General features: G+C 45.7%; 1 protein-coding gene across 2 annotated transcripts in view; it reads right to left on the minus strand.

The window, feature by feature from the left end:
* The window catches only part of LOC125986631 (sodium bicarbonate cotransporter 3), a 43086-nt gene extending 27872 nt beyond the window's left edge, over positions 1-15214 (minus strand). Inside the window, exons 1-25 of one of the 2 annotated variants that reach the window (XM_049750395.2) lie at positions 15035-15214; positions 11309-11390; positions 10936-11085; positions 10151-10289; positions 9841-10001; positions 9511-9699; positions 8394-8753; positions 6158-6237; positions 5351-5508; positions 5125-5212; positions 4818-4964; positions 4265-4371; positions 3595-3769; positions 3195-3328; positions 2857-3102; positions 2354-2459; positions 2078-2239; positions 1887-2000; positions 1586-1747; positions 1246-1497; positions 1111-1179; positions 862-1035; positions 658-795; positions 489-589; positions 284-335 (exon numbers count right to left, since the gene is read on the minus strand). In XM_049750395.2, the coding sequence (XP_049606352.1) occupies positions 284-335; positions 489-589; positions 658-795; positions 862-1035; positions 1111-1179; positions 1246-1497; positions 1586-1747; positions 1887-2000; positions 2078-2239; positions 2354-2459; positions 2857-3102; positions 3195-3328; positions 3595-3769; positions 4265-4371; positions 4818-4964; positions 5125-5212; positions 5351-5508; positions 6158-6237; positions 8394-8753; positions 9511-9699; positions 9841-10001; positions 10151-10289; positions 10936-11085; positions 11309-11390; positions 15035-15076 (3588 nt within the window). In that variant the 5' untranslated portion in view covers positions 15077-15214. The remainder of the gene's footprint in view (positions 1-283; positions 336-488; positions 590-657; positions 796-861; positions 1036-1110; positions 1180-1245; positions 1498-1585; positions 1748-1886; positions 2001-2077; positions 2240-2353; positions 2460-2856; positions 3103-3194; positions 3329-3594; positions 3770-4264; positions 4372-4817; positions 4965-5124; positions 5213-5350; positions 5509-6157; positions 6238-8393; positions 8754-9510; positions 9700-9840; positions 10002-10150; positions 10290-10935; positions 11086-11308; positions 11391-15034) is intronic. The other variant, XM_049750394.2, reaches the window with a different exon arrangement.
* Between the last annotated feature and the right edge of the window lie 1963 nt (positions 15215-17177).

Genomic DNA, 17177 nt, shown 5'->3' on the forward strand with positions numbered 1-17177 from the left:
AGCCAAGGACGGACGGACGGACGGACGGACGGACGGCTCAAACACACAAACACCAGAGTTGACAGAGCACAGCAAAAGCCATGTTAAGTTTCCACAGATGAACATGATAGTGAGGTTGCTTGAACGCACACGCACACGCACGCACACACACACACACACACACGAGGTTAAGCAATGAAAGTGCTTTTTATAAAGTACGTGTCGAGTTTAGGCCATGCTCTAACTGTCTGTGTGTGAAAGGTTAGGATGCATCAGTTGTTTTCCAAACACACTGTCTTGCTACCTCTTCTTCCTGTGGGAGCCTGTGGTCTGCGACTACTCCTATTCTGTACGATCTGTTCAAGATACAGTAAGAAAGTTCGGACCTCTTTTTGCTCATCTCAGCCCTCAAAGCACGGCTTTTTCTTTTTTTTTTTTTTTGCCACCTTTTATGCGACGGAACAATTAAGGCGCAACACAAAAACACGGTTTCGTTGTAATGGACTGACCTTCCCGAGAGGGACTTTTCTGGGATGTTTAGCAGATTGGAGCCTTCATAGCTGACCTGCAGCCCCAGTTCCTCTTCCTTCTGCAATCGAGACTCCGCTTCCTGAAACAAAAAGCGAGTGAGACCCTACCTGGCTCAACGCCACAATGTTTGCCGTAAATGCAAAGTACCAGCTTTGCGCGTGCTTTCTTTTTCTTGTCATCCTCTTTTTTCTTCTTGCTCTCTGGCATCAAGTCGTCGAGCCAGCTCAACTCTCGCTTAGTGAAGAAGAAGTCGAGAAGCTTTCGGATAAAGACCAGCGCGAGAACCTGTAAAGAATGACAAAAGTCTCGTAAATGACCAAGTCATCCTGATTGTAACGTTAACTTTACTACCATCATGGGGAAGACCACCGCTGCGGCAGAGGCCTTGATGATCCAAAGCAGTACCAGGCAGGTGAGCTGTACCAGGGTGAAGATATGGACTTTCCACAGCGGCACGTAGCGCAAGTAAATAAGATCAGGCTGGTGCTTGGCAGGCATGCCAAACAGCTTGATTCTGTCAAAGAACTGTGGAGGGAATCAAAGGTATCAATCCGAGAAACCCAGTTTTCGACAAACCGAACCCACGTTTCACAAACATACTTGGATGCCTTTGAGAGAGGAGGCACCCATGTAGAGGAAGACTCCATACAGCACTGGCATAGGGATGAACTGTAAAGAGGACCTACAAGTCATCAAAGAGTGCACAAAGACGAGCAACGCTTCTCCTTGCCTCACCTTGAGCGCAGACGTCATGAAAACGGAACAGCCCATGAGGACAAAGATCATGAATCCAGTGACCCGCTGCTCCCGGATACCGAGAAACTTTGGCTGTTCTCCGGGAGCGGAGCAGCCCGATTCCACCTTGAGGCTGTTCACGTGCGAAATGGAGAGGACGGTGGCTGCCACGAACCAGGGCAGGCCCATAATGGAGCACAGGCCCAGCATGACTGCCACCACCAGCAAGTCCAGGTGATAGCCGCAGCCTTTCTGCGGGTCAGTCAAGGAGACGAGTACCATTCTGAGGCAATTTGCGCCTTCTCGCAAATTGCGCATTCCGGGACTGAACCGAACTGACCTTGAGCTTGTGCTCTTTGCGGTTAATAATGACAGCTGTGATCTGTTGATCCATAAAAATGAGGATTGTGCACAGCAGGGCAGGAAGCGCTGCCACCAACAGCGTCCACCAGGGGTTGTCTCCTAATGGGTCCATTAGCCAGCCTCTGTTCTTTGAAGTAGGCTGTGCGGGAAGGAGGCAAAAGTGCGCCAAATTTGGGTTGGACATCCTGCAAATGTGTCGACCTGCTTCTCAGAAGATCATTTGAGTCATTGCTAACTGTAAGTCATTTGAATGGGGGAAGAAGGGAAAAAATGCCTACCTCAAAACGATCAGGGACGTTCAGCTTCGGGGAAGGGATCCCCATTAAATAGTCCACCAACACCATGATCATGATGGTTATAAACACTGCAAAGTCACTGATTGTGGATCGCACCTACGACAAAAAGATTGAATCAAATTATGCAACCCATTTTGAAAGCAGTGTCGCTTTGAATGATCAAATCCCTCAACCTTGGTGGGGAAGTAGCGCTCAGTTTTGAACTGCTTGAGGAAGGCGGAGAGGAAAAATGTGGTGAAGAAGAGGATGATGGACCAGAAGAGAACATCGGGGATGTACGGCCCGTGGCTGCCGCAGGCTGTGCCCACAAACTCCCCGTTGAGCATTTTACACATCTACAGAAAACAGGACAGTCATTTAAGTCTGTGCAGCCATTGTAACCGTATCAAGCTGCTGTTGTCTTTAAACGCCTTGGACACTGGAGGTCACTATGTAGCCAGCCGCCTTACCGAAACATTGAGGCTACTCCAGGGTACGGAGTCTGGACTGTATCCGGTCTGATTCCATTTATTCAGGAGCTGAGCTGAGGCATTAGCTGGCGGAGAGCACTGACACCTGCGAGCAAGACAATTTGAAAAAGAGTTGTGGACTTATTTCTTTCAATCTTTGTGAGAGAATTCTGATGGGAGCATCTCCAACTTCATTTAGCAAACGAGATATTTCCCAAGAAGACCAACTGTAAACTTCTCCCAACCTCCTTCATTTGCCAGGAACTCTTTCTGTTGATATGCAAGCTACATTCCTTCCATTCTGTCAGAGTGCCGTTCTGTTTACTTTTAAGCCACTGAGGATAAGTTGACAATTGACAATACCAAATGCGGACTTGTTAACTGACAAAGATGTCCACTGAAGCTAGCTTGGAGTAGGTAAAATATGCATCTAATGTATCTATGCATTTTTAATACCGCATGTCCTCAACCTACACGACCCTAAAAAAAATGCAAATACTTACGAATACGACGTGAGGTTTTCCAAGATGTTGTGGCTGTTGACGGGATAATGTTCTCCCAGGTGGAATAGCTTCTCCAGAGCTTCGTAGATGAAGATGATGCAGATGAGTGCCGCAAAAGCTTCCTCTGTGAAGCGGGTGATGTAGCAGACCAGGGAGCTGGCATCCGTGGCAACCAGGACCAAACATAGGAAGGCTGTCCACAGACCAATACTCGTTCGTAACGACAGGTAGGACAGTCCATAATCGCTGAGGTGGGAGAAAAAAAACAAAAAACCAAACATGAATGGTTATGGATATGCTCCCCCGTATACGCTTTGGAAAATGTGACTTCAACTTACACGCAGAACTTAAAGAGGATCTTCTCAAACACTAAAACAGGTCCTGTGCTGCCGAGAATGGTTAGGGGTTGGCCAGAAAAGAGGGAATAAGCTACTCCAGTCAAGGATGCCCCAAAAAGAGACTCTATGGCACTCTGTAGACATAAGAGACAAAGAGTGATGAGAAAGAGAGAACGCGGCTTGCAAGCGGAGGAGGGAAGCAAACAAAAATGATGACATTGAAAGTGTCACTTTTTTGTCATATCGTTGTGCAGCACTTTATTGCACACCCAAGTAAACAAGAATTGCAGTCAAGCCACTACCTGCCGCACATCCACTGACTTTTTTTCTTTTTTTACTGAACCACAACCAATATTATAAAGCACATTTCGGCATTTCCTGAACAATCTGTCCAACTCACAATGTTGCCTTTGGTGGCCTCTCCGAGCAGACCTCCAAAAGTAATGACGGGAGACATGCAGGCACAATAGAGGAAGAGAACGGAGGCCAGGCACTGCAAGCTGAACGAGTCTCGGATGTCACTCCAGTAAAACGGGGCCTTCCGCTTGATGTCCAGTATCAGACCACCGAATATCCTAAAAAAAAAAAAGAAAAAAAAGAGAGAGGTATGATTAACTGCTCATTTGTTTTTTGTTTTTTTCCATAGTTCCTCTCTGAGACATTCATTTATTTTATTTTTGCCACAGCTGCCTTCTGAAAAGCTCACTGCCCCACTTTCTGCTATCTTTCTTTACATTTATGGCTTGCGCATGCTCTGCGCCTTTTATAGAAATGGTGAAAAGGAGGACCAACGTGTAAATAAATCAGTGTGCAGAGTGTCCTTGAAGTGTGTGTGTGTGTGTGGTTTATATAAAGCTGCACTGCACGCCTGGCTACAACCTTAGACAATCAGTCACCGTTAAGACATAAATCTCAGGCTGCTGGCACTGCTGACTTTTGAAATGTTTCACGCTCTCGAGTATTACTTATTTCTTAAACTAAATTTACATCTCTTGCAAAACGTTTTTATAGAAAGGTAAACTTGTAGAGGAAGTCAAAGTATACTGCTGACAAAAATGTGCAGTACTCACCTTCCGGTCCTCTGCAGCTCTGGTCCCACGTGGTGGTCCTCTTCCTTTTCCAGTTCTCCCGCTGGGGATGCGGTGCCGTTTGGATGGGATGGCCTCTTCCTCTTTAGCTGCTCACAAACATACAGACATATGAAGACAGACACGGACAAGTACAGCGACTTTGTTTTTCTTCTTGCCCTAATTTCAAGTGCTCCTGATTAACCTCAAATAACGTTCTATTGCATTTTTACCGACATTTTTGGAGCCACCTCTAAGTGATAAGGCATGGCCTGCAAAGAGCTTCCACAGCATTACAGAGACCTCATTGTTAAGAGGTATCACTCAGGAGAAAGGTACAAACATTTTTTCCAAGACCCTCCTCCATATAGCACGGAACACAACGAAGGTACTGTTCCATGCCTTCTCCTCGCTAGAATAAGCACAGGCATCTCTACGCGCAGCGGTGCCGGGTTACACCTGCAGAGTTTCAAACTCATTCGATACCAGCCATTTTTTTGACCCCGCAGACGCAAACCTTTAGTAAATGAGTTTCACTTAACAGAATGAAACCAACCTGGGATGGGACATTTTTAGGGGGTTCAATCCGGATGGTGGGATCCCACTCTCCAGGAGGGAGGACCGTCACTTGATCAAGAAACTCATCGATCCCAGACAGGATATCCGTACGGTCTTTGGCCTTGTACGCCACATCGTGGAAGATCTACACAATCGCACAAATAAGTCTTTGTTGAGTTCCCTAATGGATAAACCTAAGCATTTCTTTTGTTTACAATAAGCCAGTGGCATTAATTACAATGCACCTGACTGAACATGAATTTTGCATAAAATGAGGGTTTATATGAAAATTCTAACTATGGCACCTCGTCTGTCATCAGCGTGGCCATAGATCTTCCGATTTCATGGTACTGAGGACCCTTTCCATGAGGACCCAAAAGCAGGAACAGAAACCTTTGGAAAAGACAGACATCAACAATGCAAATGATAACATTTCATTTCATTCCATTCCATTCCATTCAGTGTGCAAACGAAAATAAGAAACAGAGGTCCTGTTCCAATGCATTCTTCATCTTGAAATAAGCAGAGTACCTCGTGGGCACGGGAACCTCGGTGAGGCCGGTGATAAGAACCGCAGGGGACAGCCGAACAAAGGCGATGATAGGTTTCTCCAAGAAATCAACTTCTCCCACCAAAACATTGGAGGCTTCAGCACCAGGAGGAATCTTCTTCATGAAATTCATATCCACCTAAACCAAGAGAACAACTGAATGCGATTACAGAGAAGACCATTTGAAGGACAGTAAAGTGTGAGGAAGGGGATTTATGGGGATCTTCGGTAGAGCAGAAGGTAGCCAGTGTAGCTAAGGAGGGTTAGCATCTACAACCTTAAAATCAGAAGAAAACTTGGGACAACATATGGAACGTGCAGTCTCTATTGGTTCCAAATCTGCATGAACCACTATATTGCGAAGCCCAACTTTTTTTCCTGACAGTTGCAGACTGACACCAACAGAGTACTGAGCAAAGACTGTTGAAAGCTGTGAAGCCTTTCCTGCCATGACACTTGAGTAGTACATATCCCTTGAGTGCAATGGCAGTCTGTGGCGCGGTGACTCATAAACAGTGCACCTTATTTTTGGAAGACGTGATGGGTGCTTTTGTAATCCACTAGTGGCAGCTTGCATGCCAGCTTGCCAGCTTGGTGGAGGAGGAATAGAAATGGCCAAATGGACAACCATGCAAAGCAAAACATTTCCAAAATGTTGCTTTCAAAAGGAAAATGGTGAGGTTCCCTCTTGATCAGGGAATCGTCAACACAACTCCTGCACGGTGATCGATGGATCGTCTGTGCTCAGCACTACGGTTAGGTTACACGCTGCTGCTTTCTCTACTGACCCCTACTTTGGAAGGCCGCCTCTCCACTGCTTTCTCGCCGTCCAGGTAGTTGGGGACGGAGTGGGGATGAACAAGAGGTCCTGGCAGGGAACGGATAACGGACAGTGTGAGAACAGAAGGTTATTTGAGCAGAGCCGTGATCCATCGGTACATCTTGGTTTACACTTCTCCCGTTCCATTCATCTTACCGTGCTCAAGCGGAAATTCAATGCATTTTTTTTTTTTTTTTTTGTGTAGCACACCACATAGAAATGTAGAGCACACACATGCAGGCATAGAATATTTTCCGCAGTTTCCTGATTGAATGACCTTCATTTAAAGGGTTAATCACAAGTCAAACACGAGCCATGATTAAGCTATATAGGAAATGATATTCAAATTCATTGAATACATATATTGAATGTGAAATTCTTCAGTTCTACAAAAATCGTCTCGGACGTGACTGTCTGTATTTGGAATCAGGACAAAAAGAGTTGGCATAGAGAGTACGGCAACTTCACATGGAATATATGCTAGCTGCTTTTGTAATGAAACGCAAACAGGAAACGCTAGCACTTCAGTTAACATGCGGCTAGTTATGAATTGTGAAATGTAATGTCCACACAGAATGGGGGTAATGCCTTATCCTATTCTGTGGATCCTTGGCAAGAGCCCGTTTTCCCTCTCTATTTATTTCCAGCAACTGTATCAGCAGGTCGGTCATAAAAACTAACACCCAAGTCATCCCTGGCTAATTCCAATTTATTACGTGTAAATATGCCATTTATTCAACCCAACTCAAGAATAGCCAAGCGCAAAACATTGAACTACTTCAAGTTACATTTCAGCATTTTTTTGGTGCAAATTCTTTAAGTGGGATTTCTCTTATTGATTTAGTTTTTTAACAATAGATGTGAGCGGTGAACAGGAGCCTGATTGCTCACATACCCGACAAAGCCTCTTGGAATAAGAGAGGGATTAGCCTAGGTTGCATCCGCTAAAAGGAAGGCTAAACCGTGGAATGTTCACCCACCCACACCAACTTTTACAGAAGTGATGAATCGGCAGATCTATGCCAAGCATTAAAATACATAACTGAAATTGGTCAGATTGCACCGGAAGAACTGGGACCAAAAAACAAGTGGATTTGATTGTATGTTCATATACTGTCACATGAGTTTTACGTGAGGACATGATTACAGTTCCAAGAATCTATAGCTATATAAGAAAGAGCCCAAATGACATGTGAAAGTTGTCCGCTACTATTTGACACAGTAATGCGGTCAGCTATTTAAAGTCTTAGACTTTCACCAAAGCACACTAATTAGACTAGTGATTACAGCGTGATAATCCAATCCAAGTAAGGCAACCCCCACAGCCAAAGTCACTTGCCTCTTGGGAAGAAAAAAAGTGGACATCCTCCTCGAAGTGGATTCAATTACACACGCTTAGCGGCTAAAATAAGATGAACCTTTTGCACAACTTCTCCGGTTCAACAAGCGATAGCGTGTACCAAAGTTCCATACTTTGATACGGAGCCAGTCCCGGCCGAGCGCGGAGCCACACACGCAGATATCTAATAATAAACTAACAAGGAGCCATCCCAGCACATGCCGCATATGAGGCAGAGAAAGATAAAGAGCTATGGGACCAGCAGAGCATTTTCCACCTCAACCAAAAAGCTATTAAGAAACTTGATCAAGCAAGACATAAAGGAATGCTTTGAAAATTATGCAGGGGTCAGAGAGGAGACTTGGGACTGACTGAGTGATTCTTGAAAAGCATTACCGTCACATTTACACTACTGTGCAAACGTGTTTCAATGGCCTTTTTCAATATTCATTTTGTAAAATAGTACATAGTAGTAATGTACAATACATAGCACTGAATAAAGGTGCAGACACCTTGTCTATTCTCACGGTTTGTGTCGGCCCCCTGAATCACAATGCTCCCGAGTGGTCGACTTAAAAAGGAAAGGACCTGCAGGGGCGGAGTTACATGGTGGCCAGGAGAAGCCCTCAACACCCATGCTCATTTCCTGGCTCCCTCCGCACGAGTGCAGTGAGAAGCGAGACATTACACAGTAGTGTAAAGGAATGTGGGGAAAGGGGGCAAGGATGCCTCAGAAGATGAACTTTGCCATGGGTAATTGATGAGATGGCCGCAAAGTTAACAGGAAGAAGCAGAGCTTTCATGCTTGTGCTAGTGTTTTCTGATCAAGCTGTGACTCACACTGGCGGGCTACACAGATATTTGCCTTCTAAGGGCAGCTGCTCGGATCCCTGGGACGCACAGGAAGATTGCCGGCTCAACTGGGGCAACGCCGCCTCTTCCTCTGCCCGGTTTGGCGGCTCGTCATCCTTGGGCGGAGATACCACCACTTCTGGGATGCTACCGGGGCCAAAGCCGGCTCCGTGGTTGCGCGGGGGGCTCGGGGAGGCACGGCGAAAGGACGCGGGGGTACTTTGAGGGGTGCGCCCCGTGTTGGAGGAAGAGGACGGTAGGAGGTGGTTGAGTAGGATGGAAACTCGGGACTCTCCTCTCTGCGGCAGGCTGGAGGCAGAAGAGCCGGCTCCTGGCTTGTGGAGGGAGAGACGCGAAGAGGAAAGGCCCTCTCCTAATAATGGAGAAAGAAGGCAGGGAAAGGAGAAAGAGGAATAAAGGGATGGAGCACATAAGAAAAACAGGTGAAGTCCAACTCTATCAAAAGGATGGTATCGGAAGCAGCCAGCCAGAGAGGGGGAGCGGCGTAGCAGAAATGTTATTCCAGAGATCCACGCATGCATCGAGGGAGCAAATAAAATGATTCAGTGAGGAAGAGGTGAAGGGGGGGGGGGGGGGGGGGTGTTGTTGTCCGCAAGACCCAAAAACCTGTCGCTCTCACTCAAGCTGAAACAATCACGCGACTGGTTAGGCAAAGCTTCAAAATTGCATGCCAGGAAAGACAAAATCGGTGCAATTATCGAGAGGCAAACACCCAAAGCAAATCAGTCCAGGACACCTACAGGGATCACACTCCAAATTATTCTTGCCACTCGAGCTAATCCCATCACCGACAGACTTCATGTTGATGCCAATCTGAAAATGCTCACTAAAATGTAGACCGAGCGCTACAGCCATGCGCTTGTTCAAAAGGATCAGTATTTTCAAACCAAGGCAGCCATACAGACACAACAATACTTAGCACCCAGATTTCTCTTTCTTTCCCTTTTTTTGCTCGACTATTTGCTCCACCTCTAGATGGTACTCACTTTTACCATCCACCTTGTACGCACGCGGCGTTGAAAGATATAAACATGGCATTTTTAGAAAGACTTCACGTGGGATCCATCATATGTCGGAAAAAGAAAAGTGAGTGCACTGAAGAATCTCACCGTTTCGTTCGAGCAAGAATGGGTCAGAATGTTTCTTGCCTATGTCAGCGATGGAGCGCACCAAAGGGATGCGGTTACTGAGCTTTCTCTCGTTCTGATGGTGGTGCTTCTTCAGCATAGCCTCGCGCACCTTGGCCCGCAGGTCCTCCTTGAGCTGGCCCGACGCCACCATGCTATCTATCAGCATGTCTGAAGCAAGAAACAGCACATGAACCCGACCGAGTGTGCAAGACAAGCTAGCGCAGTATTAAAGGCAGCTTTGGGTCAAAAAGTTCACGGCACTTTATTGGCAACCTCTACAAGTCATTGAGGAACAAAAAGCGTCTCTACCTGCAATTTCCTCGATACTGTTGGCCCTCATATCCAGCATGACTGTGCCGTTGAGGATGCAGCTACGCAGTTCAAATAAACTGTGCAATGACAAAGTGGCCACGTAGGGCTTGCTCCATCTTTCTCCTCCGTCTTCCACGTCCTCTTCAAACTTAAGCCACCTGCGGAGCAGTCCCAAAACCAATGCAGACATGAACTCATACGTCACAAGTTGAAACGCGGTGATATGTGAAGATTTGTGATGTGCAGGAGGACTCTCACTCCTGTGACATAAGATGACATGTTATTTTCTTCTTCTCTTTAGTCTGACCTGGCAGTTTCCCTCCATTCTGTGGCACTGCCAGCTCGAAAGGATAGCTCGTCCAACTCGGTGAAGAGGTCGTGGGGGACGTGCTCCAAGTCATCATCTTCCGTGCCCAGAATGAATTGAACCCGCTGGGATGGAGTGTCTGTTGAAGGAGCGGCGCACATCATTTGCATTCTAATAGCTTGTCACTTTGACATTCGGCACCTGCACAAATACATACTCTACATTCCATCTTTGTATTGGTCAAATGTGAAAGAGAAATAATGATGATATTTCTGGAACCATTCCTGTCATGTCTGACTGGAAGAAGAAAAAAAAAAAAAAAAAAAAAGCCCAAAAAGCAACGACTCGGTTAATCGTTGGTCCATCATTACATTGCAGCAATAATATTCATCTATTTTATATAATGTGAATGTATTGTAGAAAATCACAACTACCCTGACACTTTTTCTGCACTTGGCTTTCATAACGAAGTGACAAAATGGGCCAAGCCTACATCACATAGAAAGTGTGACCGTGGGAACAAATGATATAGGATAGGAAATCATCCAACCTGAATGAATGGAATTAGTACTGTACTTCAAAAAGTACTTAAGCCTTTCAGTGATTTGGGCATAATGAGTAGGAACAAAAAGATTGAAGTTCATTTTCAGTGAAGTGATCAGAACAAAAAATAAATCAAAATAAAATCCAAGTACAAAGTTAGTCTACATCCACCCGTTTGCTCACAATTGAGACTTTCAGGCCATAGTGCTTTGCGGAGGTTAACAGAAATGGAGTGTACTAACCGTAGGGGGGAGATTCTCTGTCATCCTCTTTTCCGTCATCAGAGTCTTTATCCCTTCTCTTTCTGTGGTGCCTGTGTCCTCTGTGACGGTGTCGCCGCTTGTTCTCCCTTCCGATAGGAACGTGAACGCCTACGTACACTGCTCTGTGGCCTAGAAAAATAATTGAACATCAAAATAAAATCCATCCATCCATCCATCCATCCATCCATCCATCCATCCATCCATCCATCCATCCATCCATCCATCCATCCATCCATCCATCCATCCATCCATCCATCCATCCATCCATCCATCCATCCATCCATCCATCCATCCATCTTCTTCCGCTTATCCGGGGTCGGCACCAAAAGAACATTCTCCCATCACAACTTACTTTCCAAGTCGTCCTTTTCATAGTTGGTTTGAATGGCGAAGCTGCTCTTTCCGTGGTCGACGATTGCCTCCTCATCCAGACCCTAGGAAAGAGTAAAAAAGGGGATGCTTTAAGAAGAAGAAGAATTCAAAACCAAACCAACGTGTGAACATGTCCTTAGGTCCACATGGATACATGGACTATTTCCTATGTAATGATAAGTTTTGTGCAGCCCAACTAAAATTCTTCTGTTTTGATCCATCTCAGGGGGGCGGCCATTTTGACACTTGCTGAAAATGATACAGACGGAAATGTTTTTAATAAGGTGTCTTCTACTAGGCATCTAATCCCTCCCTCTTCGTTGGACCCTTCAATCCCCGTCATCTGGCCTTCTAGTTTGATCCTTTGACTCGATCCTCTTTACAGGAGATTGTGGGTCGCTTGAAGCCCTCAGAATCAGATGTGGTTAGTTAGTCCAATTACAAAAATGCCATTAGTGGTCTCTTGACCCGCTCGCCGTAAGCGTTAGGTCATTCAGACAGCTGCAGAGAAACTGTTTTTAGTTCCTGCAGCACGTGTGGCCAAAGTGGAGGCACCAGATGTCACATGAACATCACACCATGTTACAGCACAGAAAACATGATGTGACCACATCGTGCCTCCCAAAATACTATACCCGCCGCCACCAAATTGATAAAAAAAAAAGTGGATTTAACATGAAGAAAAATAAAATGATAAGTCAATTAGGTTTTCACCTGTAGACGAATGACAATCTTTCGTCATGTTTGGAAGCATGATGTCCTGACGCGGTTTATAAATACCACAAGGTGACAGTGACCTCATGTTGGCATGACTTTGTGCTGGACTGAAAGGGAAGAGTTTAGCATGCTCACTCATTGCTATATATGAAGCGCTTTCTTACAACTATAGCGGATGTTAAAATACGCTATGTCCATAAAGTAGAAGACTGACCAGTGCAAGAATCACATGAGCCAATGTTTACATGCAAATAAAGCTGGTTAAGAAAAAAATAATAATCTTCATAAGCACCTTAAAATTCCATTTGCACAAATGTGTTATACTAACACCTGTTCATGTAGTGCTTGGCTTGAATTATGCTGTCAACTATGTTGGGAACACTGTGTGCCAAGTACAATGGAAGAACATTTATGTTGGGAATGAACGTACACTCTAGCAAGAGGTTGTCACCAATTGGAATGGCGCAAGCAGGGCCACCAAATGCAGCTTGGACCAGCTTGGTTTATTGAAGGGAAAAGGGAGTTGGAAGGGAGGATAAGGGGAACAAGCCAACAGAACCGGCAAGCTAACATAACTTAACGGCCTAACAAATATCAACGGGACTGACCGACAGGGCTGGCAAACAAAAACAGAACTGACAGAGACGCGAGACGAGAAATAATCACGCAGACGGGACAGGTAACGAGCAGAACGAAACAACCGAGACGTGACACGGCTAGTGTACACTTGGGCTTCTTATAGTCATTTATGCATTTCATTTTTCTGACGTACACATAAAAAAACCAATCCATTTCGGGATCCATGTTAATGCCATTTGTTTTGGAAATTTTAAGTTAAGCACCCCCAATCTGTTCTCTGTGAATGCCCCCCCACCCCACCAAAACAATAGCGTTCCTCACTGAATATGGATGAATACGAGAGCGCTCATAACAAAACCAAAAGGGAGGCAGAAAAACGTCATCTGTTCAAACAGCATGCAGCACCTGCATGTTCCAGCACCTTGGCGGAGCACCTCTAACAGTATCCTTTTCTCCTTGTCCTTCAAGCAGCCATAACACACTCTCTGCCTGCTGCTTTCGACTCGTCTCCACTCCTTGAGATCAACAAATATGACAAAGCAAACGTCCCCATTTCAGGACGCATGTCAAATGCATGAGAGAAGAAGAAGAAGAAGAAGAAGAAGAAGAAAACAACAAGCTCCCATCACCCCCTGCTTTCACCTTGGATTTGACTTTCTAAAATCTTGGATGCCTTCCTGCTCCAAGCACATGCCCTGCCTGCTTAATGGCGCTCCTGTCTCCAATGACCAAATAAAAAGTCATCAACAATGCATGCAGCCTTACTGGAGATGGGACACATTGTACAGCACCTGCAAAACACGGGAGCACCTACCGTTAGCGCATGTTTTTCTTGGCTCTGTCTGTCCATCGAGACCCTAGCACAGACACGTTAGCTCAATCCTGACAAGAACCTCGTTGGGAACGCACTCGGCAGAGACACAATCACACTTGTCTCTTCCCGATTCCTCTGCTTGTGTGAGGGAGAGCGAGAGAGAGGGAGGGAGAGAGCGAGAGAGCTGCTTGCGAAACACAGTGCTCTGCTCTACCCAGTTGTCAGCCCGCTCTTTGCTCACCAGCCAATCCCACCATGGCACCATTAATATTTTATTTGACCTGGCCAGGAGCTAAAAAAACACACAAGCACACAGCGACACATGGAGGACATATGCACTCGTAGGGAGGACATACTAATATTTACCCGCTGAGGTATTCAGGTCACAAATGAAAAGCAATCCCCCACACAGATAAATGGAAGCAGGCACTTCAGGAGGTCGTGGTGGTGGTGGTGGTGGTGGTGGTGGCGGCGGCGGCGGCGGCTTTGTTTTCAAGCTAGGAATGCAAAACCCCAACTATTTGTATACAAACCATTACAAATTCCCTTTTCTCTTATGGACAAGGACTTGCCCAGAGCAAGACAATGCTTCATTGAAGATTTGAATTGTGCGGCAGGCATCCATCCCAGCAGCTTAAGCATTGCCTCTGCAACAGTAAACCCAGCCACTGACTTCCATGGCTGGGGAAAGACGTAGGCAGTGATGAAGTGAGCTCTTTTCATTGAGCACACAAGGGCTCATGTTTCCCCACCACAAGCTTATACATGCACAAATAAGTACCTAGACACAAACATAGCAGTAGGCAATATCACACCAGCACTTACATCACTCAGTTAGGCATTTTAAACTTAGCACTGTTTCTTTTTTGGATTTGTTCGCACAGCTCTGGAGTTTGACAGCCATGATCCCATCGTCACTAATGCTTTAGGGGATTCTCTTGCCAACTTTGTTCACTTTTTTTCCCATTGTGATTCGGTTCCGCTTTCTCATCTCTAATCAAACTAATTCAACGTTTCCTGTGACACATTTGATGCGTCACTGGCGTATTGTCCATGTGAATGGCATTTTGTTAAGACATGCAGAAGTTTGTCAAAGACGACTGCACAGAAAACTGGATCAACTGGAACTTTTTCAAGCAAGATGATGGGATAACGGTTTTCTTATATGCACAGTATGTCAAAGTCAAAGTCAAAGTATGGTTACTTGAAAAAACTATTCTGCCAGAATTGAACTACTTAAAAACGTCGCACCCGGCTTGGGCATTATAGCTAGCAAGTTACTAGTATACCCCCGCGTCAAACTAAAGCCAAACACCAAGAAAAAAGATTTCCACGCCACGCGTTGGTCTGAAAAGTCCCCTTTTCTCGAACCTAGCCAAAGCGCATCTTATCACCCTGCCACGTGTCCCGAATAAGAAAGCCGGCCGGCCGGCCGGCCGGCTAACAATAGCAGCTGCCGACTGGTTGAGTTCAATTGGTTGCCTTAAGCATCACAGCTGCCTCAGCCTGGCAAACACAACGTAAAGGACGCCGGGCGGCCAGCGGGACAAAGAAACAAACAGATGTGGCGTGAAGGAAGCGCTACTGGGTACATACTGTTCTCAAGAAGGGCCGTGTTTGTTCCGATGATTCGTCCATCGCACTCCCCGCTAGACTTTTGGGCCACCAGTGTTTTTTTTTTTTTTTTTTTTTTTTGTATTGCCGGTAGAGTCGCGTAGAGGAAACCGGCGAGTGTGACACTTGAGTGAACACTAGAGGGACTGGCCGGCTGGCTGGCGTAGCGTAGCGCGTTAGTCAATGACGTAGCAAGCCGCGCCTCCACAATGATTGACAGCTAATGTAGCCAATCGATTTTTACATTATTTTAGCCAATCGAAACGAATGTCGTCATTGTAAGGTTGGACTTTTGTTGTTGCATACTAAACTAACCAACACCCTTCTGTTTTCTTACTTTATTACTTCAGTTATATTTATGTGCAAGATTTTGTCCTTTGTTTTGAAATCTTTAAATAGTCTCGCAGCATACCTTACGTCCCCGGGCTCCTTCGTCCACGGATCAGATGCGATTAGTAGTGCAGAGGATTAATCTTACAACACATTTCTCTTATTTTGTATGTGTGTGCATATATGCATGCAGTATATTATGTTCATACTTTCATACTTCATTCATTATGTTCATTCAAAATAAAACGAAATACATTTTGAAATGTTTTAACTAATTTCTACCAGCAGAGGACAGTGTTGTATAAACAACGGCGCTCAATGTTCAAAAAAGACGCATATTAATCCGGTATTCAGAATACTCTGACCCTTTATGTGTGATCATTCCTTGATAAATAGTTACTGTAACAGAATACATGAAAACCATGCTTGGTTTTACCGCAAATTTAAAAATCTATTTTAATTGGCCAATTAAAGCTTCAGTCATATCATAAATGAATTGGAAATAATGGAAGACAATTCCCCTGAAAAAGCCACACCAAGAGCTTCACTCCTGAATATCGTTACTCTTGTTTGATAACATGAACCTATGTAATCTAAACTTAAATGTGTTCACAGAGTAAAAATAAAGCTTATTCCTCACCCGCCAGTCAACCTCCGGCATAATCACTCGGTAGCTCAGAAATAGAAGTGGAAAAGCGGGAGCTCAAACTCTCACCTCTTAATTGTACCCTGTATCGTTAAGATACTGAGAGCCTATTAGCACACACAAGTGTGCTGTGTCCCATGCATGCTAAATAATGCAGCTGTGAGGTGAGTCAGAATTTAGACAAGTGGAAGAAGAACTGTGTTGGCATCCACCTGCGAAGGGAATATGGGAGTCAAACAAACAGTCACTGCGAGGTGTTGTGATGATTGGAGAAAAAGTTTCTGTGTGACAGACAAAAACTTTTGGTGGAAAAATGGAGTCAAAATCTGGCCTTAAGATCTCCAATCAAGTCATCATAAGAGTATTGAATCTGCCCTATTTTCTTTTTCCAAGTTATTCTGTCCCAAAGGGTTCAGTGCATATTGCTTTGTCCCAAATGGTGATGGTACAGAGAAGAGGAAGGGAACTCCCCAAATCTGTTGGCTCTTCCCAAAGTGCCGTTGCATTGATTTGGATTCATATCTTTTCCACATGGCTGCCTCTTTGTGTCCTACCCCAAACATGTGGGCTCTTGCGGGAAGCCTAGTGCCCCTTGAATCCAGACTGACTCCTTGGAGACTCTGGAGAGGAGTGGGCCAGAAGAGGCCAATGACCAGCACGGTGTATCCAAATCATCACAGAGGTAGCGGGAGGAGTTGTGGAGACGGTAAATGGTGGTGTCAGTAGGGACGGAGCGGGCTGATTCGGCCTGTTCAGATGTGTCCCACCAGCCTCCAGAGGGTTTGAAATCAATGTGCTGTTAAGTGCAGCTCAGCCGCGGGATGCTCTCCCTCCCCAACATTAAGCACGCACCAGTGAGTGGAGGCCTCCCCGCAGCCAGCCAGCCAGCCAGCCAGCCAGCCAGCCAGCCAGCCAGCCAGCCAGCCAGCCAGCCAGCCAGCCAGCCAGCCAGCCAGCCAGCCAGCCAGCCAGCCAGCCAGCCAGCCAGCAGTAGCACACAAGGGCTCCTCTGCAACTCGGCTTCCTGTCACCTTTGTGCTCTCTGCCAACACTCAACACCTTCCTCCAAACATTTGTGGCCCCGCTAACTTGAGACTCATCTCACACCACGGTCTCACTCCAACAGACCTGTGAGCATTATAGCCGTGC

The sequence above is a fragment of the Syngnathus scovelli genome, chromosome 19, assembly GCF_024217435.2.
Source record: "Syngnathus scovelli strain Florida chromosome 19, RoL_Ssco_1.2, whole genome shotgun sequence".
NCBI lineage: Eukaryota > Metazoa > Chordata > Actinopteri > Syngnathiformes > Syngnathidae > Syngnathus > Syngnathus scovelli.